At 40.9% G+C, this 26,627-nt stretch overlaps 1 protein-coding gene across 1 annotated transcript in view; it reads left to right on the top strand.

Annotated features, from left to right (window-relative positions):
• The window catches only part of LOC110981442 (uncharacterized), a 52,873-nt gene that overhangs the window by 18,102 nt on the left and 8,144 nt on the right, over positions 1–26,627 (top strand). Inside the window, exons 9-57 of the mRNA XM_022239021.2 lie at positions 1,038–1,091; positions 1,323–1,367; positions 2,814–2,867; positions 3,231–3,275; positions 3,871–3,924; positions 4,165–4,209; positions 4,378–4,431; positions 4,595–4,639; positions 5,199–5,252; positions 6,527–6,571; positions 6,956–7,009; positions 7,546–7,599; positions 7,770–7,823; positions 7,949–8,002; positions 8,501–8,554; positions 9,373–9,417; positions 10,080–10,133; positions 10,598–10,642; positions 10,823–10,876; positions 12,691–12,744; positions 13,263–13,316; positions 13,614–13,667; positions 14,000–14,053; positions 14,464–14,508; positions 15,095–15,139; positions 15,377–15,430; positions 15,667–15,720; positions 15,956–16,009; positions 16,200–16,253; positions 16,731–16,784; positions 16,976–17,029; positions 18,454–18,561; positions 19,008–19,115; positions 19,595–19,648; positions 19,777–19,830; positions 20,098–20,151; positions 20,337–20,390; positions 20,686–20,739; positions 21,175–21,282; positions 21,815–21,868; positions 22,389–22,442; positions 22,741–22,794; positions 23,382–23,435; positions 23,888–23,995; positions 25,167–25,220; positions 25,510–25,572; positions 25,914–25,985; positions 26,100–26,135; positions 26,447–26,464. Of these exons, the coding sequence (XP_022094713.2) occupies positions 1,038–1,091; positions 1,323–1,367; positions 2,814–2,867; positions 3,231–3,275; positions 3,871–3,924; positions 4,165–4,209; positions 4,378–4,431; positions 4,595–4,639; positions 5,199–5,252; positions 6,527–6,571; positions 6,956–7,009; positions 7,546–7,599; positions 7,770–7,823; positions 7,949–8,002; positions 8,501–8,554; positions 9,373–9,417; positions 10,080–10,133; positions 10,598–10,642; positions 10,823–10,876; positions 12,691–12,744; positions 13,263–13,316; positions 13,614–13,667; positions 14,000–14,053; positions 14,464–14,508; positions 15,095–15,139; positions 15,377–15,430; positions 15,667–15,720; positions 15,956–16,009; positions 16,200–16,253; positions 16,731–16,784; positions 16,976–17,029; positions 18,454–18,561; positions 19,008–19,115; positions 19,595–19,648; positions 19,777–19,830; positions 20,098–20,151; positions 20,337–20,390; positions 20,686–20,739; positions 21,175–21,282; positions 21,815–21,868; positions 22,389–22,442; positions 22,741–22,794; positions 23,382–23,435; positions 23,888–23,995; positions 25,167–25,220; positions 25,510–25,572; positions 25,914–25,985; positions 26,100–26,135; positions 26,447–26,464 (2,754 nt within the window). The remainder of the gene's footprint in view (positions 1–1,037; positions 1,092–1,322; positions 1,368–2,813; positions 2,868–3,230; positions 3,276–3,870; positions 3,925–4,164; positions 4,210–4,377; positions 4,432–4,594; positions 4,640–5,198; positions 5,253–6,526; positions 6,572–6,955; positions 7,010–7,545; positions 7,600–7,769; positions 7,824–7,948; positions 8,003–8,500; positions 8,555–9,372; positions 9,418–10,079; positions 10,134–10,597; positions 10,643–10,822; positions 10,877–12,690; positions 12,745–13,262; positions 13,317–13,613; positions 13,668–13,999; positions 14,054–14,463; positions 14,509–15,094; positions 15,140–15,376; positions 15,431–15,666; positions 15,721–15,955; positions 16,010–16,199; positions 16,254–16,730; positions 16,785–16,975; positions 17,030–18,453; positions 18,562–19,007; positions 19,116–19,594; positions 19,649–19,776; positions 19,831–20,097; positions 20,152–20,336; positions 20,391–20,685; positions 20,740–21,174; positions 21,283–21,814; positions 21,869–22,388; positions 22,443–22,740; positions 22,795–23,381; positions 23,436–23,887; positions 23,996–25,166; positions 25,221–25,509; positions 25,573–25,913; positions 25,986–26,099; positions 26,136–26,446; positions 26,465–26,627) is intronic.

Raw genomic sequence — 26,627 nt, 5'->3', positions numbered from 1 at the left:
CTCAGCAACTTTGTCGGCTTACAGCTCCAAAAACATGGCCCCAGATTTATATGCTTGATTATTGATCTTGAGCAAATGGGGCAGGTACAAATCCTTGAGCATGAATGCCATTAGTTGCTCTGGCCAGACTCTCAAAGGAAAATTATTAGCTTGTCAGGAAAGTACAACATGTTGAGTCAACAGCCCTGCATCTCTCTTGATTTCATAATTCACTCTCTCAATGAGAGCAGCTTTCCACAGCAAGTCAAACCAACTGAATAAATGCTTGACCTTGAACACTTCTTTTTTCTGTCAGGCTTCTCTTTTTTTTCCTTTTCCTGTTTTTACACTGGATTGCAAGTAACAAGACTACAGATGTGCTCTCCGGGATTTGTTACTTCACCTACAATGTCCTGGATCGCTTTCTTTGCCCTTTGACCTCCTCGTCAAGTGGGCCACAGCTGTGTGCCATACTGGTCTGACTCAAGCTACCATTAAAAAGGAAACAAAACTCTGGGAAGGCCTGTGTCTTGCCCCACTGCTTTGTGTAACACTCCCTGGGGGGTTGTTTCATATCAATATTTGCTGTTTGAATATATAACTTAGTTGTCCAAGCAAATACTTCCAATTCTCCCTAGAGGCACACCTCTCCATGGAATTTCCTAAAGGGACACTTTAAATGGCTGATGCGACAGACTGTAGAAAGTAGAACAAATGATAACTTGATTGTTTTGGTCCTTGGTACTTCACAGTGAGGTACTGACCTTTCTGTTTCTATCAACTCATCTGGAGTTTGTGTACAAATCTAGATTTTGAGACAGAAATGTCCCGGTCAAACCCAACAGTATATAATGAGTACAGTAAACCAGTCTCCGCGGAAGCCTTGACTTTGGCCTGCCTCTTCCCGCGAAGCACCAACCGCAGGCCTACATCCCACACCCCAGCAGGTGGAAAATGAGGTACGGATAGATGGGCCATAATTGGTTGCGTTACTGTACGCCCATTGTAGCCTTGATTAGGGGCCAAACTTACATCTGGTTTGTTTCCTTTGCCCGTAGGGGGACCCAGGATATCCCGGGGAAATGGGAGGAGCAGGCCCACCGGGGGAGAAGGTAACAGTTTTCACTTTTTGTTTCTGTTTTAGTCACAGGATTTGTATTGACTTTGTGAACTCACTGAAGTTCGAGTTGGTCTAATTTGGTGTGGTTGACACAATTCTATTCTCGTAAGTTCATGCCCGCAATTGTTCATGCAAGCAGGATTCAGTATGCATAACATAAGCCCAAATCATTATTTCTCGTGCCTTCGGTCAGTGGACTCACATTTTTATTGTCTTTTGACAGGGTGACACAGGGGGCATAGGCCCCCCGGGACCTCCAGGACCGAATGTAAGTTCCTTTTGTTTCACCAGGGAGTTTTCACATGATATGGTGCCAACTTATCAGTAACATAGAATCAAATGATTGAAAACAAAATTGGCATACCCTGAAACCTGTAGGACTTGATCTTTTGCTGTGAACAATTCTGAGAAATGAAACCATCTACAAATCACAGCCTTTAAAACTAACCATCGCAAAACTGTCATACTGTCAAACATTCATTCAGACTTTCCAGTTGCAGATATAGGATACACCTGATGTGCATCCCCCCCCCAAAAAAGTTTTTTTAAGTTCTCTTGTTCTGGTCTTTTTTTTTTTCTTTTTTTTGGGGGGTCCTTTGTTTTTAAAGATTCCTTTTACTTTTCATCCCATTTTTTTCATTGTCCGTGGTTTTTCAATTTAACTTAAAAAACAGAAATTAGGGTTAAATTGTGCCCTGCCCGTAATTTTGGGGTTCAGCCCCACTTGATGACCCTCTCTCTCTTGTTAATTCCGGGCATCTCCTCTGCTAAATGCTGGATCTGCAACTGTTGCTGTGTGGATATTGTTGCAAGTTCATTGGAAATACAACATTGTACATTTGAACATGACCAACTCATCCTAGACACCGCTCCAAGTGTAATGCCATCAAACTCTAATTCCCAGTTTCAGACTTGCATCTCCATCCGTCCTTGATGAACACCTCTTGAGAAAAAACATTAACAGCTAATACGGGCAATTCACAATAGTGCGCCACCAAGAGTCTGCAACGTGTTAGCCAATCACAGTACGCGAAATCTGTCGACCCAATGCGCATTCGGAAAGGGTCGACAGATTTTGCGCAATGTGATTGGCTAACGCGTCGCAGACTCTTGGGGGCGCACTATTGTGAATCGCCTGTATTGTAGCACAGATAATACTGCAATCCACGGTATCATGGATGCCAGTTCCAATTACCTTGAACCTGGAGCATATCATCCTTTAGATGCTGTGGGTGTGTGTGGGAATGATTCAGAAGGAAAAGGTTATTTATTATTTTACAGTTCATGGCTCCTTGAAGGGTTAAGATGTGAAGGAGAGATGGTGTCCCTGGGCTCACTCAAGTCAAATTTCAATTCATAACAGAAAATAGCGTGAATATGTGAATCTCATTTGCAACAGCCTTGTCAGGTTTTTTGCGAAATCTTTCTGTGTGCATTTTTGTCTGCACTTAGTTGAATGAGATGTAATTTTTTAAACTCATAAGCCTGGAGTTCACCGAGTTAAAAGAGACTTGCAGAACGGCTGTACCTGATAGTATTAAATCTAAAAATTGCATCATCATGTTTAGAAATGACTCTTGAGGAGCACTGATGTGTGCGCGTTATGCACAGTTTATACTGCACTTAATTATAATTTTAAAATACCCAGAGATAATTATTTATTTATGGTGAGCTAATGATCACTTCAGAAACCAATTTGCATATTTTTTCCCAGGGGGAGACGGGACGAGAGGGCCCGCTAGGGGAAAGAGGATTTGAGGGAGTTAGAGTAAGTGTTGCCTTAATTTTGCATTTTGACTGAAATTGATGGTTTCATTTTTATACGCCACGTTACACCTTTGCATTACACTCTGAGTGACAAGAAACAACTTGTGCTGCGGGAGGTCCAGTATTTTCAGTCATTTGTCAGTAACATCAGAACCATGGATTTGACTCTAGTAGTAACTGAGATTGATGAGTTAACCAGTTGGCAGAGACAGGCAAGATTGAAAAGCGGCACATCACTCGCTGCTGATGTGCAGCTGTTTAAAAGTCATAACATCTAGAGCAATATGTATCTGTACACTGTTCACCTTCGTCTTTTGAATCTGTTATCAGTGTTGTTACATTTCTTGTTTACTTGTTATTGCAGGGGCCTCCTGGCAAGCCTGGCCCGGCGGGACAACCCGGACCTCAGGTAAGTCTTAACCCTGGCCTGCTTTGCTGGCTTATGCAACAGAGCGTTGTAATCGATGTCTTGGTTGCCGATTGGCTATAAGATCAATCGTCATGCTGCTGTTACCTGCCTCTGGGTTAGATCTCCTTTTCAACGGTAGGCTTCCCTTGCGTGCCCATGTGGCTTTGGCTCATTATATTGGCACCTCTGACGTCTGGCCATCATGCTTGCTGGTTCTCTCACTTTTTTGGCAAATGCTAATCGTACTACATTGCTGCCTGGTTATGGCTTGCCAATTGTTTGCTAGGCTGACCTGTAGATGGCAAGTTCCGTTTTAGATACTTCACTTGAGCTGTGTTTGTTTTGCTTACTTTTACTTGTTGGTTTGCACTTGCACTTCAGTTTCTGACTAATTCTAATACAGTCTTTCCAGCATGTTTCTAATTAGCAGTTTTTATTAAGCATATCTGATAATGAAAGCACAGATTTCTCAAAAGTGCCCCAGGGACTGTAGCTTGTAAGCTAATTCTGAATCTCATTCTCTTAGTACAAAACATGGCAACCCCCGTCTTGTGTAGTTGATTAAAGGTATCCAAATTATTATCTACAAATTCAGGGAGACAAAGGTGTACCAGGCCCAGTGGGATTGCCAGGGGAGGATGGCCCAAAGGTGAGAATTTGGCCATTTTGTGCTTGTTTTGAAACATACAGCAAAAGTTTGAATTATGTGTTTCTATTCTATTCTACACTTGTTCCTGTATTTTTTTTTCTTTCCAAGTAGACGATATCGTTAGTTAACCTGCAGATTTTTTTATCACTTGTAAGCATTGTTTGCATCAAAGAGTATTGTATAGATGTTGACAAGTTTTTTTGCAAAACAAGAGGAAATGTTTCTCCTGTTACTTTTCAGGGCCCTGATGGGGAATCCGGTCCTCAAGGCAGGCGAGGTTTTCCGGTAGGATACAATGTTGATTTTCCTTTGCGTAATATCTAAGAGCCATCTGTACTTGTGTTGTGTAAAAACAAGAAAGAGGCGGTGGAGAAAATGACTGATGAGTCAGAGGGGTGGTCCAGTAAGATGAGCCAGTGATTAGAATGAGGAAGGATTTTCTTTGTCTTGTAGGGTTTTCAAGGAACTCGTGGCAACCCGGGTCAGCCTGGAACTGACGGGGCTCCGGTAAGTATTTTATCAACTGCTTTATATCAAAGTTTACAGAGCTGAAAGAAGAGAATGCAGGAGTGGTAGCACAGAGGTCTCGGGTTCAGTTTTGGAAAATTGCCTCGTTCAACATCTCTCTTTTGGAAATTTCATTCTGTTCTTCTTTTAATATGCATTCTAGGGAACGAATGGCCGGCCTGGGAGACAGGGCGCACCTGGCGAACCGGTAAGATGTCATATTTCAGCTTTTCTGAAATCCCTTGCGTCACCTTGATCAGAATAATATCTTGCTGGACTTGTTTGTTGCCAGAGTACTGCTGTCTGAGGTAGAATGCATGAGATTTGTAAGCTGTGCAATTCGTCTCTTATCTTGCTTCTTCTGTATTTTGTCATGATAAATATATATTGTCACACTGTCTGTCTTGAATACTGTTTTCTGAATTGGCCTGGAATAATCATGTGACAGGGCGACATGACCACATCACAGTAATCATTAGTCATGAGATCAGCTAGCGTTCTATGCTACCCCACACACGTGCACATAAACGCCCATGCATATAAGAACCTCTGCAGTGTACAGGATAAAGCAAGGACTTCTCAACTGCTAATGTTCGAAGATTCCTCTGTTGCCCTTAATTTCCCTTATAAGACAGAGATACGACAAAACTATTGTTGACTACTGTCATGTAGGATATGACATTTTGAATGCCCTTGCAGACAAATACCATCCCTCACTTCTCAGCAGTCAACAAGTGTCAAGTGTATACTTTTTCTTGTTCACCTAGGGATCAGCAGGGCCCCCAGGTCCCAAAGGCGAGCCCGGTTCACAAGGACTAATAGTAAGTAGGATTCAAGGTGATCCGGTTGTCATCATTGAGTTCCATTCTTGGGCATGGGGTGAAGCTTCGCTATTAAACCCAAAGCCATGCCACATCATGTACATATCCTCCCGTGCCCTAGTCATGGGCACCACACACCGCTTGAACGATAGTTATCACTGTGGGCACACACTGCAAGTCCCCACAGTCTCATTGATAAGTTTCCGGTAGTCATGGAAAATCCTGGAAAAAAGTTATCCTGGAAAGTCTTGGAAAAGTCATAGTCCTGAAATCTTGTTGTCTGAGAAAAATCATGGAAAAGTCTTGGAAAATAAAGTCGTACAAGGGTTATTTTTCATGTGCCACTTTTGATGTGATAACGAAATAATGATGAATTTACAGACTGCCCTTGGCTGTCTATAGCAGTGGCAGTGGCATTTGTCTAGTTCATAATGCCAAACAGCTTTTCTCTGCAAAATGACACTGAATGTCATGAAAATTGTCATATTTAGTTCTGGAAATGTGATGCAATTTCTGTTTTCCAATTTTTGTGGAAACCCCGTCTTCGTAAAGATTGTTCCCTCTACACGGTGCAGATTCGGGCGTGATTGTGTGTGTGTATATATCAGAGACACCATGGAGGGTTTATAGGTAAATTTGCAAGACTGTAGTGTCTTTGTGTGGTTGCCGGTTGAGGCACAAGTGGCACCCAGCCTCTGTGTTGCCTCTGGGAAGAAGGTGCTTGTAGGCAAAGCATAAGGGCTTCTCAGCACAGTGCACACCTGAGCTTTTACCTCGACGTGGCCACTTTTTGACTAATAGCAAGATTCAGTCAACGCACTTGCTAATGTTACTCTGGAGTTATCTGTTCTTTGCCGTTAATGTACAGAGCCACACAAACGCCCTCTGAAGCTTCGGGAAACAAGCTCATTACTTTATTTATATTTAGAATGAAATTAAAAATGAGTTCGTTTCTGAAGCAAACTCATTATTCAAGACAAACGTTTAAGGATTTGACGTTGGACGCAGCTCAGAATATTTTTCAATCAATGGCACTTTGGTTGACTAAATGGGACTCATTTTTAAAACCTGTGCTGTGGCATTAAGAAGGATGCCTGAACATCCTTGCACCTTTCCCCTCCCCCCCAAGAAAAAGAGACGAGAGAAACATATGGAGATACTTGCAGCACGATGTTGCCACATGGACCTTGATATTCATTACGTGCAGTTACGTGCTTCGAGGAGTGAGTAACATCGCTGTTATTTTTTGTTCTCTTTCTGGAATTTATTCACAGGGCTTGCCAGGAGACCCTGGACTCCCTGGGCCAAAAGGTGAAAAGGTGACACATGCTTTCATCAATTATCTTCTCTTTTTTTCCTTTTTTTCTGATTTTTAAAAATTTCTTTCCCAGACATAGGCAAGATGTAATTTATTTGTTACATATGTTTTCCAAATTTCATTTCTAAGAAGCAGATCTGCAAACAGACTTCCTACCCATGCACCATCGGTTTGGCAGCCGTGTTTTTTGAAGTTTCTTGAAAAGGATACAAGAAGTCCATTATTCAGCAATGTGCTAAACACATCAAAAGTTCTGCTCGGTACTTAACTAATGTCTCCTCATCAAAGTTGGTGGAAAATCCCATACAGCACCATTGCTTTTCCCCCCTTTTTTTTCTTTTCCTGATTGCATAATAAAAGTCCTTTTTCTGATCACATCTGTCAGGGTAGTCGTGGCAACAGAGGTTTGCAGGGTGAACAGGGCGATCCAGGAACAAAGGTATTTTCTCAAGTTCACAACATGCCCTGCGTATTAGCCTCTTCATTTACTTTCTAGATGGAATTCTGAATCCCCTCTCAAAATTGGCCCTCAAAATTAGTTTGATACTGATCTTTTCTGTAAGGACTCATGGACTTTACCTTTTTCTCCTTTTGCAAGGGAAACACTTGACTTTTGTCAAGGAATTTAACTTGGGAATGATATGGAAATGAAAGAGAAATGTTGTGCTGGTGAAGTTGCTAGTAAAATATAAGAAGTAGGAGTCTCAAATTTCATTAAAAGTTAATATAACTTTTCTTTTCTTTTTTTCGTGTACTTTATGTCAGTTATCAAGTGGATACCGTGGTTAAAACATGCAGACAATGAAATGTCTTCATGAAATGTTTACCGATGAAATGTTTTGCCATGGAAATGGTTTTACAAAGAGTCTATGTGTGGTTTTGTGTGACTGTTTCAAATTGGGAAAGGGGGCAGAGGTAATTGGCTACTGGTGACAAGGTTGTTATTTGTTCCTTTGTTTTCTCGTTATGTGACAGGGAGAACCCGGGGAGCCAGGCTTGAGGGGAGAGACTGGCGACACTGGTCCAATGGTAATACAGACAGGGGTCTTTGCTCCGTTGAAAGTATCAAAAATAGCACTTGATGGAGTAAGAGTTTGAGAAATAACTTTGGTATTTGAAGGCCCTTCTAATACGAAAAGGGATAATTCTTACGGCTTTTTTAATATTGAACCTTTTTTAAACTTTTTTTTTGAAACCAGGGATCAGTAGGTGATAAAGGACCCACTGGAATCAGGGGAGATGTTGGCCGAAGGGTAAGTATCACATGGGTAACTTTGAACTTATATGTGACAAAAATGCCACCCCTTCTGAGCAGGTGACAAAGGAGTTATTGTGGTTATGCACTTTTTTTGTCTTCAAATTTTGCTTTCTTGCGCAGGGTGCTATCGGGGAGCAAGGCAGCCCAGGTCGTGGGGGCATGAATGGATTGAAGGTAAAGCTGGATCTGTTTCATGTGGCTACGCTATTCTCTGTTAAGCACCAATAGCAAAAACTGGAAGCCACCAGCCTAAGACATTTGATTTGGGCACAGTCTAAATTTATTTTAAACATGCCTATCCAATGAAGCTTGGAAGAGAGCCTCAAAAAAGTTCCCCTACTCTGTGATCTCTTCAGTACTGTCGCATTAGGTGTCCACTTTCAAGAAGGTGGGGAAATTGAGAAGTTTTCATTCATATACAGTGAGAAGTTTTCATTCATATACAGTGTGGATGTAACGATTGGAACGATCCCAAGAAATTGAAATAAGAAACATGAATTGGGTTTCTTAAAAGGAAAGACTGCTGTTTCAGGAAAAGGTATATGTTAATTACACAAAGGTATTGACCGATTCATCTATCTGTTCTTGGAAAATCTGGGTATTTTTTATGATCTGTCATAATCAGAGCATGACTTTAATGTCATACCTGTTCTGATTTTGACTTCTTTGCAGGGACCCCCTGGCCGTGCTGGTGCAGCTGGTGAGACAGGACCTAAAGGTGCAATGGTAAGTGCTCACTTTAAGCTTTAATCTTGAGCAGTCTGCTCATGGTATCTCAGTACAATTCCTGCGTAGATGCCTAAAGACCACTGGAGATAAAATTTACGAGTTTGCCAAGAGAAGTTACCTCAGTGTGCACACAAGTGACGTGTTTTGTTTGAAGGTCTGTGCTCGAACAAGACTTTTTTTTACCAAATACCGATCTCCCTTGAGGAAACGAAACTGCCTCATATTCATTTGTGCATCTGGCATGGAAGAGATTTATCCGCCTGATACTGGCCTCAGCATCAGGTGCACGTCACCCCACACTCAGTCTCTGTCATCAGTGAGGGTGAACTCTGTGCATGGAGCAGATGCCTCACAGAATGATTAAAGTAATCATGTTTCCCATTCGGATAATGCGATGACATAACATACATTATTGTGCCATTGTTAGTGAAGGATGACCCTCAATGGCAAGAAAGAATCCTTGCACTGTTCTTAGCCTGCCTGTCCATGCCTAACCTGGATCTAATATACCCGTACATGTTCAAAGTCTGGCTACCAAACTTGATTAACACTGACAAAACACCCATCCTCCAAACATTGAAATGTAGTCCACAGTACCTGTTTTCCATTTCATCGTCTCTTGGCACTTTAAAATTATACACCAAGGTTTTTGTCCTCATCGGCACCCAAGATATCCCCGGAGTACAAGTGTGTACTCAGAAGTATGCAGGCTGAGGAGGTGAACTGTGTGAAAGTATGTGACGTGAAAAGCTCACATGGATATGGTGTATTGGATGTCATGTTCAAAGTTGTCATTTTATGTTATTTCCTTCCAGGGCGATCAGGGTCCACCGGGGCCGACTGGCAGAATAGGAAAGCCAGTAAGTCTGATAATTTCCATGTGTCATCAGATTTTGCATATGATGGTAATTCTAAGGGTCTGTATGCAATGCATTTTTTTACAACTACCTTTGGAAATGCACCTTGGTGTTTCTTATTTTCGGTTTTTTGGTTTGCTGTTTTAAAAGGTATTTTGATGGAGGGGTATGGAAATACAAATTTTCATATTCATAAGCAAAACAATTTCACTTTTCAATGCACTTAATCCCACAAGAATGTCGAATTAATTTCAGACATTGAAGAAAAGGCATGAAGTTTCATAAGAAGTGTCTCTAAGAAAGTAAGAAATCTTAGACCTTGTCCGAAACAGTGCATCCCCGTGTATTTTCAGTGGGTGCAGACCTAGACCTTGCTTTAGGCTACAGATTCGGATGCAGCCAGTAGTGGATTCTTTCAAGTACCCGGTCCAATTTTGTGGAGGTGCCAAAGACAGCAAATAGTTGATGAGCACAGTCAGGTTACTGGGCAAGATGTCGAGCAATACGTGTCATTTATGACTACTCTCAGCCATTTTTTTTTTCCTGTAACACATCAATACAATAAACGCTGAATTTATTTTTTTCAGGAAATCATTAGACCGCATCCTATTGATAAGGATTTTGACCACGGATCATTTTTTAAAAATCATATTACTTGCTTGCAGGGTAGACCTGGAAAGCGTGGTAGGAATGGCAGAAGAGGGAAACCTGGTCCACAGGTGAGTGCACTGTGGTAAATTGAAATTGTCCATGCCTTATCATTCAGCGATAACACTTGTGTTTTTTTCATATTATGTCAAACAGAGTAGCACTTGTCCAGCATTTTCATAATTCCTGCAGTCAGTTCATTGCAGGTCTAGTGAAAACAAAAGTCAAGTTTCAAACTCTTTGTTCAATATTTTCAAGTCAGCGGTATTCCTGGAAAAACAGCAGAAGCTCCAGTCCACGATTGGAAGTTCTTCTTGTCCTGGTTATCCTGTTTATAAAAAGACCAGTGTATTATGATGTCAGTTTTTGGTTAGGAATTTTTACTCCTTTGATAAAATTAGGACTTGTTTTGTCACATGAGGTTGCTAAAATGACCTTCCTGTCTCTGCTGAGTCTGAATTTTTCAATCTTTGAATGTAGAGTTGTCGCGATCCCATTTTTGTTACTTATTTTATTTTTTTTCATCCTCGGACAGGGTCCTTCGGGCAGCATTGGACTACCTGGCCTTCCAGGTGAGACGGTATGTTGAATAGATTTTTTTTTTCCTTCTCAGTTACTGTGCCCCCATTTTATTTTTTACTTCCTGAAGCTCCACGCGCCTTCCATTCAGAAACTTTCCTTCCATCATTTGGCGACCAGGGCTGAGTGCTGACAGATGCATATTTGTAAGTTACCTTCACTTGCCCTTTTCCCCCGACAGGGCACTGCCGGACCACCAGGCTTGAAGGGCCCATTGGGACAGCAGGGAGTTCAGGTAAGATGAAGGCTGGGCCCTAAATGGACTTTCAGCCATGGCTACGTTTGTTGTCAGCACGCACTTGCCCGTATACCTTGTTATCGGCAGAGACATAGTTCTAGGCAAGATTTTGGATATGACTGCAGATTCATGATTCTGTACCATTTTGTTTTTGTGCATTCTTGTACATGTACTAACATTCACACAACTATGGGTAACAAACCTACGGTGTCCTGCAGTGTCTTGGTGAATTTGTTTTTGGTTTCTTGTTGAATTTGTTTTTGGATTTGTTTTGTTTGTTTTTGTTTACCCTTTAAATGAATTTATCACAAGCACTGTGTCATAATTTGTAAACAAACCTTTCAATGAATTAATCACAAGCATTGTGTCATAATTTGTAAACAAACCTTTCAATGAATTAATCACAAGCACTGTGTCATAATTTGTAAACAAACCTTTTAATGAATTAATCACAAGCACTGTGTCATAATTTGTAAACAAACCTTTCAATGAATTAATCACAAGCATTGTGTCATAATTTGTAAACAGACCTTTTAATGAATTAATCACAAGCACTGTGTCATAATTTGTAAACAGACCTTTAATGAATTAATCACAAGCACTGTGTCATAATTTGTAAACAGACCTTTCAATGAATTAATCACAAGCACTGTGACATAATTTGTAAACAAACCTTTTAATGAATTAATCACAAGCATTGTGTCATAATTTGTAAACAAACCTTTCAATGAATTAATCACAAGCATTGTGTCATAATTTGTAAACAGACCTTTTAATGAATTAATCACAAGCACTGTGTCATAATTTGTAAACAGACCTTTAATGAATTAATCACAAGCACTGTGTCATAATTTGTAAACAGACCTTTTAATGAATTAATCACAAGCACTGTGTCATAATTTGTAAACAAACCTTTCAATGAATTAATCACAAGCATTGTGTCATAATTTGTAAACAAACCTTTCAATGAATTAATCACAAGCATTGTGTCATAATTTGTAAACAGACCTTTTAATGAATTAATCACAAGCACTGTGTCATAATTTGTAAACAGACCTTTTAATGAATTAATCACAAGCACTGTGTCATAATTTGTAAACAGACCTTTTAATGAATTAATCACAAGCACTGTGTCATAATTTGTAAACAGACCTTTTAATGAATTAATCACAAGCACTGTGTCATAATTTGTAAACAGACCTTTTAATGAATTAATCACAAGCACTGTGTCATAATTTGTAAACAAACCTTTCAATGAATTAATCACAAGCATTGTGTCATAATTTGTAAACAAACCTTTTAATGAATTAATCACAAGCATTGTGTCATAATTTGTAAACAAACCTTTCAATGAATTAATCACAAGCACTGTGTCATAATTTGTAAACAAACCTTTTAATGAATTAATCACAAGTATTGTGTCATAGTTTGTAAACAACGTGTAATTACTGTTAGTCTTGTTCATTATTTTATATTTTTGTTCCATCCCTCTGTAAAATTGACCTTAATCTGTCAAAAGGTCTTGGGAAAAAGGATTCTACTGCACTCAATACCTAACATTCCTGAATCACCTTCACATATCATGTGAACTTAATGATGGTAAATTCATTGGTGTTAATGTAGACCCCAATGTTGTCAATTTCCTTATTCTTAAATTTGTTTTGGGGTGATTAAGTACACGATGTTGAAATAAATGTTCAGAATCGTGATTTACCCTTGGCAAGTAAGAAGTTAACATGAAGCAATGCAGCAAAGCACGCATTAACTCTTGCTCAAATGCACTCAGATTTATGTCCTTTCACTGCTTATAGGGAGATGCTGGTGAGGCAGGTAATCCAGGCATTCCAGGGGTCAAAGGAGCTGCAGTAAGTCCAATTTTTCCATTCTGCTGAGTGCTGATCACATACAGTTTTTTTTGTGAGACAGGACAAATGTCAATCTCAAGATAGGATCAATTTCAATATATATGCCGGACCAGTTTACGGAATGGTTTTGTAGTCAGTAAATTTTCACCCTTGTAGCAAGAAAACAAGTTCAAAGTACCCTGAAATACAAGACTGTGAATTTCTTGCATCAAATTTGATTAGTGCAGTAATGATAAACTTTATAATGATCACAGTTAGGGAGTAAGGCTGCCATTTTCAGTTATAGCAAAAGTTATGCCATAATATGTTGCACAAATCACAACTGTTGCACATAGCATAGCTTTCATGAAACGAGTGATTAATTTTTGCACAATTTACTCTGTAAAATCTTGTGTGAAGGGAGTTGAGCTGTTGTGTAAAGTTTGGTGAAATAGGTGCTGGTCACCTTCGTTCACATGCTTCTGTGAAGTTTGAAATTTTGTTTCTCCCTCCCCCCCAATATCTTTTCTGCTTGACAGGGCTTTGCCGGTTTACAAGGTCCCCCAGGCCCACCTGGACCACCAGGCTTCCTGGTACAGTAATCTCTAACGGAGTTTGTACTGTAGAGAATCAATTTTATCCTATGTAGGCGTGTTTGTGAGTTTGTCGAGACTATCTGACAATCAGTTCTCTCTTGAAACCTGCAAGTGTATATTGTGTTGAAACAATTTTATCATATTTTCATATCATTGCAGCCGCTTAATTTCTTCAAAAATGGTTCTAGAACTTGCCTGGTTATTCAGTAAAGTTGTTGATCTGCATTTCCTGTCCAGTAAAATGTTCACAGTGCTTCCTTTTTACAATGATCTTTGGCGTGCCATGTTTTGCAGGGTCCGGAAGGTCCCTCTGGTAGGCAAGGTGACCCTGGGCTCCCAGGTCCCCTGGTAAGTTCATTTGGTAAGATGAAATTGTGCGTGCTGTGATCACAAGCATGTCATGATATACCTAGGCATGCATGACAAGAAGGTACACTATGCAAGCAATTTCAGGAATTTGTTACAGATGCCCCCTGCTTCTTACTCTTTCTAGTCAATTGTGAAAGCAGTTTAAGAGTAGGTCTTGTGGAGACGTTGAAATTCAGCCCTCTTGGCTTCTCTCTCTGGAGGTTATATCTGTTATAATGAATATTGATTCCTCTCTGATTTGTCAAAGAATGCCTGCACTTTTCTTAATAATGTTTTTGTTTCGACTTATTGTTTTGAATAATCTCTGACAGGGTCATCCTGGTGTCCAAGGAACAATAGGCCCTCCCGGGTCACGGGGACCGGATGTGAGTCAATTTTTCCCCCGAACTGGTTGTGTACAAACAAGACAAATTGATGAGAATTTTGAAGTTAACAATCTGACATGTTTAACCTGCTGTCATTGCTTCATGCCTAAGGAAGTGTTGGTTGTTCACTGTTATAAGTTTGAGAAAGAAGACGTTTCGAGACCACCACAAAAGAAAAACCAGTTCAATATTACAGATATTTGTAAGAGGCATTCAATATTTCCCCAGATCAACTGATTTCTTCATGTCTTACTTCTCATAGATTCCATTGTAAATTGGGAAACACTAGAAAATCTTGTGCAGGTGGACATGTTGGAAGTTCCCTTGCATGCCTGTCGTTAACTTCATAACAGCTTTTGTTGTTTGAATTCGATCAAAGATCGGACGTTGATTTTGTTCTTGTATTTCAGGGACCTCAAGGAGAACCAGGACCAGCGGGAGACCAAGGTCCTCCAGTAGGTACCCAGTCAATGACCCTTCATCCTTCCCTGTTCTCCCCCCCCCCCCCCGAGAAGATAGTAGACAAACTTGTTCATTGACGTTTAGTTACAATCAGAGGTCTGAAGAACAGAGACGTGGAGCTGACACATTTTCTGAGCATTAAACACTGGAGCAAAAACAGGCTGTCAAGCCAGAGCTTGTGTAAACAGCATCGCTCTTGATTGGTTCTGAGCTGTTTTTCAAACAACCTGTCAATTTGATTAGTCAAATTTTCTGCCCGTAGTAGCTCCTTGAAAAGGGACCGTAAAATGCACTGTTTAAAGGATCAATGAAACTAAAGTGTGAAATATGTTTTCTCCGAGACACTGTACCACAGAAATACTGCCTGAGAAGTTTTTTGTTTCCCAGTGGATGAAGGTTAACCATAACCCCTAGGGACCATTGAAATCATGCACGTGCTTGTTGGATTCAGAATGGTCAGGATTACAGCGTACTAAAGAGTGCCTCTTACAGATGCTTATACTGCAGTAAGTTTTATTTCCGACATTTCTTGGTTAGAATGAATTGTTTTTGAATTGCTCTGCTGGTCAAATCTTTCAGGGCCAGGATGGAGAAAACGGCCAAACAGGGCAGCAAGGCCCACCCGTAAGTCACATTTCTGTCATTTTTAGCTGTTTTTTTTTTCCTCCAAATTTTTCGTGGCATATTTGATGCCAGGATACCTTGACCTTAGTTAAGCATTTGTCCGGCGTTTCCTTGATGGAAACATGTCGCAGCATCATCTGATGCAAATCGTACAAGTAAAAGGACATGGCATTTTAATCCAAGCATAATTCCCCCCCCCCTGTCTTCCTGATGCAAGTTTTGTTTTTCCTGTCGTAGGGCTCAAGGGGGATCAAAGGAGCAGCTGGTGAGAACATGCTGACTGGGCCTCAGGTGAGTTGTCAGTGCAAACCGTCTTTGAAGGAAGAAGCATTCGTGAAAAAACAACTACTGTAGGGGTAAAGACATTTCTCTAAACCCAGTTTCTCCTTCAAACAGCAGGGCCCTGACTGCATCTCTTAGAGGGTGATCCATGGAGATGGTGGCTCCACCTGAAACTAAAGCTACTTCACTGGTTTTTAGACCAGCTCTAAAATTTTCCTGATTTGTGTGGTTTTTCGATCATACAGGGACCCAAAGGACCAACGGGTTTGACAGGAAATGATGGTGCAAGAGGACCAACAGTGAGTATCTGGAGTTTTTTTCCCTTATCCCCCCCCCTCCTAGCTATTTTTCCTCATTTTCCAAAACGACAGGAGCTCAATTTCTATCAGTTCTAGCAAATGCAGTTTGGATTTCGTACGACATGCACCTACAATCTGAAACTGTATCCTGACGTAGGTAATTAGACCACTGTTTTCCCATTTGTGACAGTCAGTGTTTTGAGTGACCAGTGTGGAATGTATTTGTACTTAACAGGGCCCTCCGGGACTTCCGGGACTTGCAGGAATCGTGGGACAAAATGGCGCCAAGGTAAAGGAGAGATCTTGTGAACAGTGCAAGTGAAAGCGAACTTTATAATTGCTTTTGTTTTCGCTTCTTAAAAATCACGAGGAATTGAAATACAGTTTATTAGATGAAGGTGCATTTTTTATGCAACACAGGCGATTTTCATCCGGATTGTCAATTTTCTGTTAGCGTTTGGACATTTTGTCTTCCACAGGGAGATTTAGGCTTGGTAGGGGATGAAGGAGACACAGGCAGGGCAGGAGATGAGGTTTGTTGAATTTGCCATTTCTTCTGGAACCGACTTGTGCATTACACCAGTGTTGGTAATACTATAAATGAGTAGTGACCTACTATTTGAAACTGCTCATCTACTTTTGTTCAGCCTGCCAGCAGCCTTGAGCGGCTTGATGTCGGCATGGGGTTGAACTCTATTTATACTTTCATGGGCCTGCTAACCTCAAAAGCCTGGGCTTTAAGCTCACCAGTCCACCCGCACAACACTAGCACAGAAATACTCTGCTAACCTTGTAAGCACAGAATCCTTTATTACAGGATGCATTTCCGAACACATAACCAAATTTCCTTGCCAAGCCATGAAAAGCACCAACGGTTGGGCACAGAATTTCTTCCACATCAGGCTGAGATTCTGAGGTAGGCAGAGCTTCTAAAGTTAGCAGAAATCAGAGATTTACCACTGTTGAATGACTTTATTATTGCCTGCTTCCATGATGTCCCTTCTTTGCAGGGTCTACCCGGTCCCAGGGGTCGTGAGGGGCCAAGTGGATACAAAGGAGCGAAGGTAGGGCTTTGTATTCTAATGTGTGACACTCTGCACTGATAAAAAAGTATTCCTTGACAATGGATCCACGCCCTTCTGGGCAGTTGTCTCATCTGCTCTACCTCTGAGTTTATTCCAGTGCCAGTACAAGTGGAATTGTCATTGTGTTTGTTTTGTGTTGCATTTAATGAGATTTGTTTGTGTCTCTTAAGGGTGAGCCTGGGCAGCATGGCCAGCCAGGGGAGAGAGGTGATGTGGGTTTACAGGTGAGTCTGCGTCATAATTGAACTCCTGCACTCTGACCCAAGCGGTCCTTCATTCTTGTTTTTCCCCAACTGGCTACCTAGCTAGGCCCAAATTTGTGGCACCACTAAACCAAGGGCGTCAATCCATTTTGAAAAGTGGGGGGGAACATAGCCCTGATCCGAACAAATGCGAGTGCGGTGTGGGGCCTGGGGCCCACTCAAGGGCCCTGGACAATTTTGGAGTATAGATGCTCTGTGGTGTTATCCGAGATAATTTCTGGCTACATTAGCCATTTTTTTAACAAATGCTTTTGCAACATTTAATTTTTCAAGTAATTTTTCTTCTTGATTTTACATATGTGTATTTATATATATTGTGTTGGGGGCCATGGGTTCATCTTTCCTTTTGTTTTCTACCTGGGATGATGGCTCCAGTCCCATTAAAATTTACAAGAATGATTTAATTTTGTTAACAAAACCAGATCTTTTATCTGTACCCAATTTTATCAAGTTCCATTTTTATGTTTCTTACTGTCAAACGCAATGTTGCTCTGCACAAATTGTTATACTCACATATTGATTTTTGCTGTGAATCCTTTCTGAGTCTCTCCAAATTGAAATGGTAGTAACTTAAAATTGAGGAAAATCTAACCTTAAAATTTGCCAAAAATCTGCCTACGACTGTCTAAGGATAAACAATGTAATTAAGGCAAGAGTTAAACCAGGAAGCTCCCACAAGGTTTAAATAAACAAACGCTGTTCTCATCTTTAAAAGGTGCACCAATGCAACAAGTGTCGTGGTGAATGGGAAAGTTTAAATAACACTTTCCATTTTTTTCATTTTTTAAATTTTTATTTATTTTTGTTTGTTCAGGAACCATTTCATGAGCTTGTCTGAAATACAGGATCAAATATGTAGACATTTTCATTTAGGTTTTGGAGAAAAGCGGGGGGGCGGGACAATTGACATGTCCCTCCGACCCCACCAATTGATGCCCATGCGTCTAACCACAGAATTCTTTGTTAAAAATCAAAATGCTTACAGTTCTAGCCTAGAAATTTGGTAATAACTCTATAAGCATAGAATCTGTTGTCATAGGATGTATTCATGTGAATTAGCTAACTTCCTCACTAACTTGTGAAATTCACAAACTGTTGCTCAGAATTTTTGCTAGGTAAGCAGAGATTTTTCCCGATGCGATAAGCAGAACCGTGGAGTTGGGCCTTAAAAGAAACAAAATCTTACACTTAGCTATAGGGAATCTCCTTGCTTTTGTTTCTTAAGTCAGAATCAGAGACTGCCACAGATTCCAAGCACATCCAAAAGGATCCATAGAAAGAGTTACTTCACAGTAATCATAAAAAGAGGTCAGATGCCGAAGGATTGCTTGTCCAAAATCTAAATTTGATAAGGTTCTTTTCCCATTTTTTATTGACTTCCTTAGGGTGTCCAGGGTCCAACTGGTCAGCAAGGGCCAAAAGGTGCACCAGGTAATCGAGGCAACCCAGGCAAGCGAGGCTCACCAGGCAACAAGGGAGCTATTGGATCTAAGGTGAGGATCCCATCAAGGAACAGTCTGCAAGATTTTGTCAAGTTTCTGGATCATCAGCCATGTGATGGGAATTGGAACGTGCTTGTCCATTTGAAATTCACGGGAACTTAATTATATCTATAGGTAGCTGTTGCTATCGCTTGCATGTTGAACCTGTGCACTGTTGCAGTGGAACTTTAGGAATAATTTCTTTGAAATGAGATATGACAGAGAAAAAAGGTATAATCTTGAAGAGTCTGGGTCATCCTGTGTGGTAACAGTGACATTCTCACGCCTACTCAAGAAAATGGGCAAAGGCCCAATAGTTTGTGTTCTATAGAAAAGGAACATTCGTAGTTTCGGTCATCCAACTTCCAACCAAAGAATCGTTGACTTCTGAGCACACAGCTATGATGAATGGGCCATCTGATGTGAACCGTGTGATTTTGATTTTTTTTGCTGTCCAGGGAGACACTGGCGTGCGGGGTTTCCAGGGAAGCAATGGTGCCAGAGGACCCCAGGGCGTACAGGGTGTTTCAGGATCACAGGGAGACAGAGGGGGCAAGGGCACACAGGTAAGGCTAGGCTACGGACTTGTACGTAACCATTCTCAGCTGCCAATGCCACCAAGCATATCTGTTACTAGTAGACATTTGAGTGCTGTTTCCGTCATGTCACGGTGTTCAGATACATTCCTGTCACACAAAGCGAACACAAGTTTGCACACATTCAGTTGAAAATAGGTTGCGCATTTTTGGGTTGTGCACATTCACTTGAAAATTGGTTGTGCACATTTACTTGAAAGTTGGTGCGTACATGCAGTTGAATGTTTGTTGTGGTCATTCAGTTGAAAACGGGCTGTGCACATTCAGTTGAATATTGGTGGGGCATATTCTGTGCCATTTACACTCGTGAACCGGTGCAGCACTTAAGTGACTATTATTGAATCTTTAATTAGGATGGCTTTCAGCAAATTTCTCCTGTAGGAAATTCTGACTCGGAATCGGAATTTAAGACCACAATTCTGTTGTGATTTTCTTGTTCATCTCCTAAGGGACCACCTGGGATGCCTGGTCCAGACGGACAGGCCGGGCCAGTAGGTCCAACTGTAAGTACAAGATTTCTTATCCATTTTTATAGACAAAGAGAATTTTTGAAAGTAACTTGTGTTTTTACACTGAACATTTCGCCTCGAAAAATTGAAACCATTAACATGGACCTGTCATTGAAAAACAGGGCAACCAGGGGCCAATAGGGATCCACGGACCCAAAGGACATCCAGGCAAGAAGGTAAGAAAGAACTTCACAAACAACAGAGCATGCTGGGTAAATGTTTCTCAGTATCTTAAGGTTGGAAAAGCTCTCTATCAAATGTCCGTGTGTAAAATTCAAAGACAAGGAGCAAATCTAGCAGTCCACGGCCCCCTGTCTCCGTAAGGCGCGTCGCAGGGTTTTTTGGTCAACCTGCAGACCGTCATATCCGCAGGTATTACACCACAAGTATTTGTTCTTCAAAATTTGCTCATCAAATTCACAAAAATGCGACATTTTCTGCAGGGTTTTTCAGGAGACAAAGGAAGTGCCGGCCGAGACGGAGATTCGGGCACAGTAGTGAGTATCAGTCCATCACAATGAAGCTCAGTTGGAGTAATGGAAAGCATTGCATTCTCTCCTTTCCACAACTGCACCCGTTATTTTGGTGTGCAATGCTTCACCCTCGCATATGCTAAAGTTTCTCCAAAGTGTCAGGTACTTCTTTTTTTGATCCATAATCTCCTACTTTGTTGTTCCTGCAGGGACCGCAGGGACCTCCTGGAGACAAAGGAGAGGAAGGTGAGACGGGACAAGAGGTAAGTATCTACTTGAAGGTCATCTCAAAATTTACATTATCTCCTCTTTTTTTGAGCAAAGCATTGCCAGCAGGCATCGTGTCACTTTGCGAGGCCATCAAGTATAAATTGAAACACATCAAAATCATGTCAGTCCTAAAGTAAGGCAATGGTGAATCACTGGATAAGAGGGTGTGAGCCCACAATAATAATGCATGAAGTTTTCCATCCACCAACTGTACAGGTTGCCCCTGTGTAAAGAGTATAAAATCAATGTTTAAAACACTGATTTCTCATTTGCTGTTTTTCACTCCAGGGAGACGTTGGAGTCCCAGGTCCTATAGGCCCATATGGAAAACAGGGAGATCCGGTGAGTTCTATAAATGACCTGCAACATTTGTGCATTCTGAGAAAATTGACCTCAGAGAATCACAACCTCTTTCACAAACTCATTACCGATTTCATTTGACCTTGAATGTCCTTTTCACCTCAAGAAGAATAAATCGTCTTGTTCTTTATCCAAACTTTCCAGTTTAGGTAATGTGGGCAAATTGCTGCTAGTAGAAAAAAAGGAACTTTGTCAATTTTTTACTTCCCCCCCTGTTGGGATAATGTTAAAAGGCTAATAAAGTTCATAGCCAGTGTTGTCAAACTTTGACAAGGCATAAAACATTGAGAAGTGAAGAACGAGAAGTATGCGAAAACAGTGCACAATCACGAATCTTCTTTGTGACGTCTTGTTTCACGTACTAGAATATTGATGTCTTGGGATTTCTGAATGCAACCTTTATTTTGTTTTGGCCAGGGCCACCAAGGATCACAAGGTTTGCCAGGCAGTCCAGGATCACTGGGGACTCCTGGGTCAGCCGGCCAGCCCGGACTTGATGGAAAGAGGGGACTGGATGGTGAGCCAGTAAGTATCTCGTACCCTCATGAAGATAGCATGGCCTCTGGCATTTTTAACAGAGACAAATCAGAAGGCATCAGAGTACTGTCTGCCCACACGTTTCCCCTGAGATCAACCACCATTACTGTACTGTACTGTTTGGTTAGCGACCAGACATCTCACTTAGTAAATTCAACAGAGAGGCTCATTTTCATGTAAAATATCCATGAGTTCTTTATCAGATGCCACATTGGTTACCCTTGCATCGTGCATGGTTGTCGTTACTGTTCCAATGCAACTGAGGGTGCTGGCTCCTTTATTGTTTTCATTCTTTTTGCCGTTTCTAAACACGTTGAAGGCCTGCCAACCATGTAAATCTTGTGTGTGGCGCTGTTGGTGTGTATTTAGATGTAAAAACAAAAATTAACGACTTTAGGAGGTACAAGCACCAGTCTGTCATCTCCACATGATCCCTTCTCCCCTGCAGTAGTCCTCCAATAAATTTGTCCAAGTTAGCTGAAGAGTTTCATTTTGGGTTTTTTTTTTTTTTGATCGGCAGGGATCAACAGGGCTGGCTGGGACTCAAGGCAGTGAGGGAAGAGAGGGGCAGGAGGTAAGATCCTCTGAACTGTTCATAAGCCAAAAAGGAGGCAGGCTACCAGCCAAAATGTCATATCCCATGTATCGCTTGCAACTGCCCTCAGATAACTCGCGCTTAGTTCATAAATTCCCAAAGCAACATTTTGTGCTTACAACAGCTATGTGAGATTAGCAGTCTGTGCACTATGTGGAGTTGATGAGATAGATCTAACATATATTGAGGTAAAAAAGAGATCCTTCAAATATTTAAGTAACTCTTTATGAGTGAAGGAGGGTTCATAAAAGGTTACTGTCCATTAGTAAAATAAATTTTAAATTAAACCCTGCATGTTGTTTCAGTTGAAGTTCATCTTGTCAGTTTATGTATTCTCAATATCCTTCTTGAATCAAGAACAAATGACTGCATTTACAGCGATTTTTGTTTGTGGATTTCGTTTTATCCACGGACATTAACCTGCTTCGTTGAGCACTTTGAACCATTTCTCCTTTTTAGACTGAAATATTTAAAAGGAAAAGTTCATTTTCTTCTGCAGGGGCAGATAGGTACAGCAGGGCTGGCAGGAATTCCAGGAACTCCAGGTGAAAAGGTGAAACCCCTCTCGATGTAGCTCTGAATCGGGATGCCTCTTGATAACATTGTATTTTGTCCAGCGATGTCCTGTTGATATGCTGCACAGTTTTGCTCGGAACTCATGAGAACGACTTTTAGATTTTGGGTTCTTAAAACTTTACAAATTTGGGACTCCAACTGATGAGCACTTGCTTAAGGTACAGATGTCTTGGAACTCGACCTCAGGGATCAGGCACCATGCCTGTATTCTATCCTTTGCAATTTTCGAGGGAAGTATAGAGTCTGTCCTTCTCTACTTTTTTGTGTAAATGTAGGGCAATGAAGGCAATGCTGGAGCACCAGGCGAGCGTGGCCCAGTGGGGATTCAGGTAAGACAACTGACAGGGCACCTTCCTCTTCAGATTCGGAAGAGAAATACCTAGAATAATAAGGGGATGGAGATATTTCACGCTTTGGATACGACAGGTGTGAAGCAAGCTTTACCATGTGGCTGATTCCAGAAATCAGGGGTCCATTTTTTTTTCATGTCCCTGCCCTGTCACATCTGACATATGATTTTGTAAGTTCAGAATACATTTTCTAATTTCCAAGACTGACGAATTAATGCAAATTACCTGCCAAACAAATAGTCATAGTTTTAAATCAGTTTCGGTGATACTTCCATGTCAAATAACAAAGGTCAGATGTAACAGGGACACCAAAATGTCACACTTTTGGACCCCTAATTTCTGGAATTACCTTAATACCATAGATTTGCATGGGGCCGTGTGTGAGACCATAATTTAAAGTTGATACAAACAGAAATGCTCCTCCCAACCGAAATGCACCACAGCTGGGTCTTCTTGAGGAAAAGGTCCCTCCTATCTCACTCGCATAATGTACTTCAAATTTCAAATGATGATTAAAACGAGAGTGGTTGAAGTGTGAAACTATGGCTGTTATCCTTTGTTGCCAGGGTCCAGTAGGCCCACCAGGCCTGCAAGGAGACAGGGGTCCACCAGGAGACAAGGTAGAGACATTTTGCAACCGCTCAGAATTAGAGGCCATTATTGTTAAGCCCGTCCATTTTGTCATAAGTTAGTACTTGATAATTCGAAACTTACCCAATTTTTTTACACATGCCTTGAATATTCAAACTGGTGAACTGCTATTCAAATATTTAGTTGATGGTCACATATTTGAAGTATTCGAAACAGCCCTCAGTGCCACAATCACGCCCAGATGCTGCACACTTCCTTGACTCGTAAAGATGACATGACCGACTGAAATTTATGAATGCCTCAGAAGTTTAAGACCGTGAGCATGAATGTAATACAACCACAGCATTGGCACTTTGACATTGTAGTGGGCAGTGTCCTTGTTGAATAGATCATTTCATTACTCCAGTCAGTTTTTGTAGCTCATGTTCTTGACGTTTTTCCATCAGAAAACAAATGTGCATCTAACTCTTGTGCTTTCCAGGGTCCACGTGGCATCATCGGTCAGGGAGGTCTGTCCGGCCCCTCGGGAGAGGCTGGACTCGTAGGGCCAAGGGGACCTATTGGAACGCCAGGCCAGCCGGGTAGTAAGGTGAGGCAAATTGACTGAAAAGGTTAACGTTCCATATAGGTTATCTGCGCCGTCTCTAGTTAGTCTCCGTAGCTTAGTTCTTACCCGTTTTTTTTTTGGCAAGGAATTTCGCTGGATCTTTCAAGGATTCAACACTTCACTTAAAGATCAATCACGCTGCTTTGGCATAAAATGATTATTTAACAGGGAATTGGTCATTGTTGCCCATTTATGAAAAAAAAATTGTCATTTCGGGAGTTCAGTTTCACCACAAGAATTCTACGAGTGAAAGAAATGCGTGGATGAGGGCAGCAAACAAATGTAGTGGTTTGATGATGTCATAGTACGGCTCTCATGCCCCCAGAGTTTCTTGACTTTGTGGCTGTAATAGGGGTTTTCTAGCACGAGAATAAAGAAAAAAGTGGGTAAATTAAGTTAGATGTCGTTCTTTGCAAATGCCCATGGTCATCTGCCCAAAATTCATCGGGACCATACTCTATCCGGTTCAACTTTATCATTCGATCCAGAGTGGATCAACATTGTTGATGGACAAGCAATTCCAAGTGGCTTTCACTCTCAGACCTCTTTTAATTCATAGTTAAGTGCGAGCAAGTACAGTGCTTGCTCACGCGGGTGCGTTCAGCACGAAATAATGAAACAGTCGTATAATTGCAGAGCCGTAGTGTGACGTCATCAAAACAGGCTTGTATTGGATGCCCCTGACGCATTCGTTTTCAATTTGTCTGATGTGAAGGAGGACTTCAACTCGTGCTTTTGACGTCAGTAGCAATCTTTATTTAATTTTTACCTACCAGATAAATTTAATATAACTAGATAAATTAAATCTTACTGAATTAAATATAACTGAATTTCATCAAAATCAAAATTGTGAATTACCAATGTGATTGATCTGTAAGGAGTGCAACATACTATAATTGTACTTCATCAAAAGTCGGAGACCCCCCTCACTGTGCATTAATATTGGTGAAGTTGAATGGTCCTGATTCAGTTAAAGTTCTTGAACAACCGAGTGGAAATTGCACGGAAATATGAGGGATTTTTTATTAATAACTGGGGTGTTCGTTTGGGTGTGAATCAGTAAAGGTTGGATGTGGGATTGAACTGATCTTTGATATGTATTCATTTATGTTTATTTATTTTTTTTTATTTCTGCTTGGTTATTAACCTCCAGGGACCCGCCGGTGAACAAGGATTACAAGGGTTGTCTGGTTATAAAGGCAGCAAAGTAAGCATTGCTCTGAATTCATATGTTTCTTCAAAATTGCTTTTCAAAGGTGGAACATTTTCGTAAAATAATTGAAAGTGTTTTTTTTTTTCAATTCGTGTGACAAGAGAATGCTGGAGTCAATATTCATTGTCATGTGGTTTTAAACTTTGTCATTGTATTTGCTCTAAGTTTGAGTTGTATTCTTGTTGATAACTTTAATGAACCAGTCGTAATTCTGATTAGCAGTGCCATTGTTTGCTGCATTTTTGTCATTCTGTGAAACTATTTTTTAAATTTTCTTTGTTAGGGTAACCAAGGGGATCGTAGTATAATGGGTCCTGTTGGACCAACTGGATTCCAGGGTGATGAGGTAATGCCTTGTTACTTCTTATTTTTCTTAAAAAACAAATTTTCACCTTTCGTCATGTTGGCCAGCTAGGCCATAGTACAGTGTTCAGCCATTTCATACAAACTACAGCTTCCATGTCCATTCACAAGTATGATATGTTTTTGGATGTTGAAACCACTTGCAGAAATTTCTAACCACGGGGGGAACACCGTTGATGCGACTTGTCCTCTGTTTTATGTCATTATACGCCGTAGAGGGCAATCAGGCCTTGATTCATTTCGCACTCCAGCCTCTGGGTCATGATTCAGTAGATAGCACGTTAAAGTTGACTGTGAGTTTTGATGGTGTCCTTTATTCTTCAGGGGATTCCTGGCATCCAAGGTCCAGAGGGCTTCCCAGGAATGGTGGGCATCATGGGAGAGTTTGGAGATATGGTAAGTTACGTGAAGAGCCAGATGGAAGTAACTTGAGAGCTTTGAAATGCCTTCTGGTTCAAAGACTGTTTTTTCGTTTCACTTTCTGTCTTTATTTTTATTTTCTTCTTTTAGGGAAGCAAAGGGGACTTGGGACCAAAAGGACCACAGGTAAGAATTAATTGCCAATTGCTAATGATTTTTTTAGCTGTGTCCGTAAACGGAATAGAGATAAACGCAGAGGTAAAACTGCTCAAACTCGGTGCTTCTTTGAATTACAGTTTGGGCATCAGACTATTTGCTTGTGGAGTCTTGCGGATGAGAAATCAGAACTTAGGAAGTCACTACATTCTCCACGTTACATTGGTCGTTTCTTTTATATAAAACGGATTTCGTACATTCTGCAAGTTCCTTGTGCTTCAAGTGTCATCTTTATTTTCATCTTAAATCTGATTTATGTCTGTCTTGTTTCCTCTGTGCAGGGGGAGTCTGGCCCACCGGTAAGTCAGTTGGATAGGTTTAGTTATAAAATTTGCCTAACTAAAATTAGGGACATGCTAACACGTGTGTAAATTTATGTTAAAGTACAAACATGTGTTATGATTCCCAGTGCTGGAGGACTCAAGTCCCTATTTTCAAGGACTCGGACTTGCACTCGGACTT

Source organism: Acanthaster planci, linkage group LG11 (genome assembly GCF_054643075.1).
Source record: "Acanthaster planci isolate LZ-2023a linkage group LG11, COTS_SCS, whole genome shotgun sequence".
NCBI lineage: Eukaryota > Metazoa > Echinodermata > Asteroidea > Valvatida > Acanthasteridae > Acanthaster > Acanthaster planci.
This window is presented reverse-complemented; position numbering and strand designations above follow the sequence as displayed.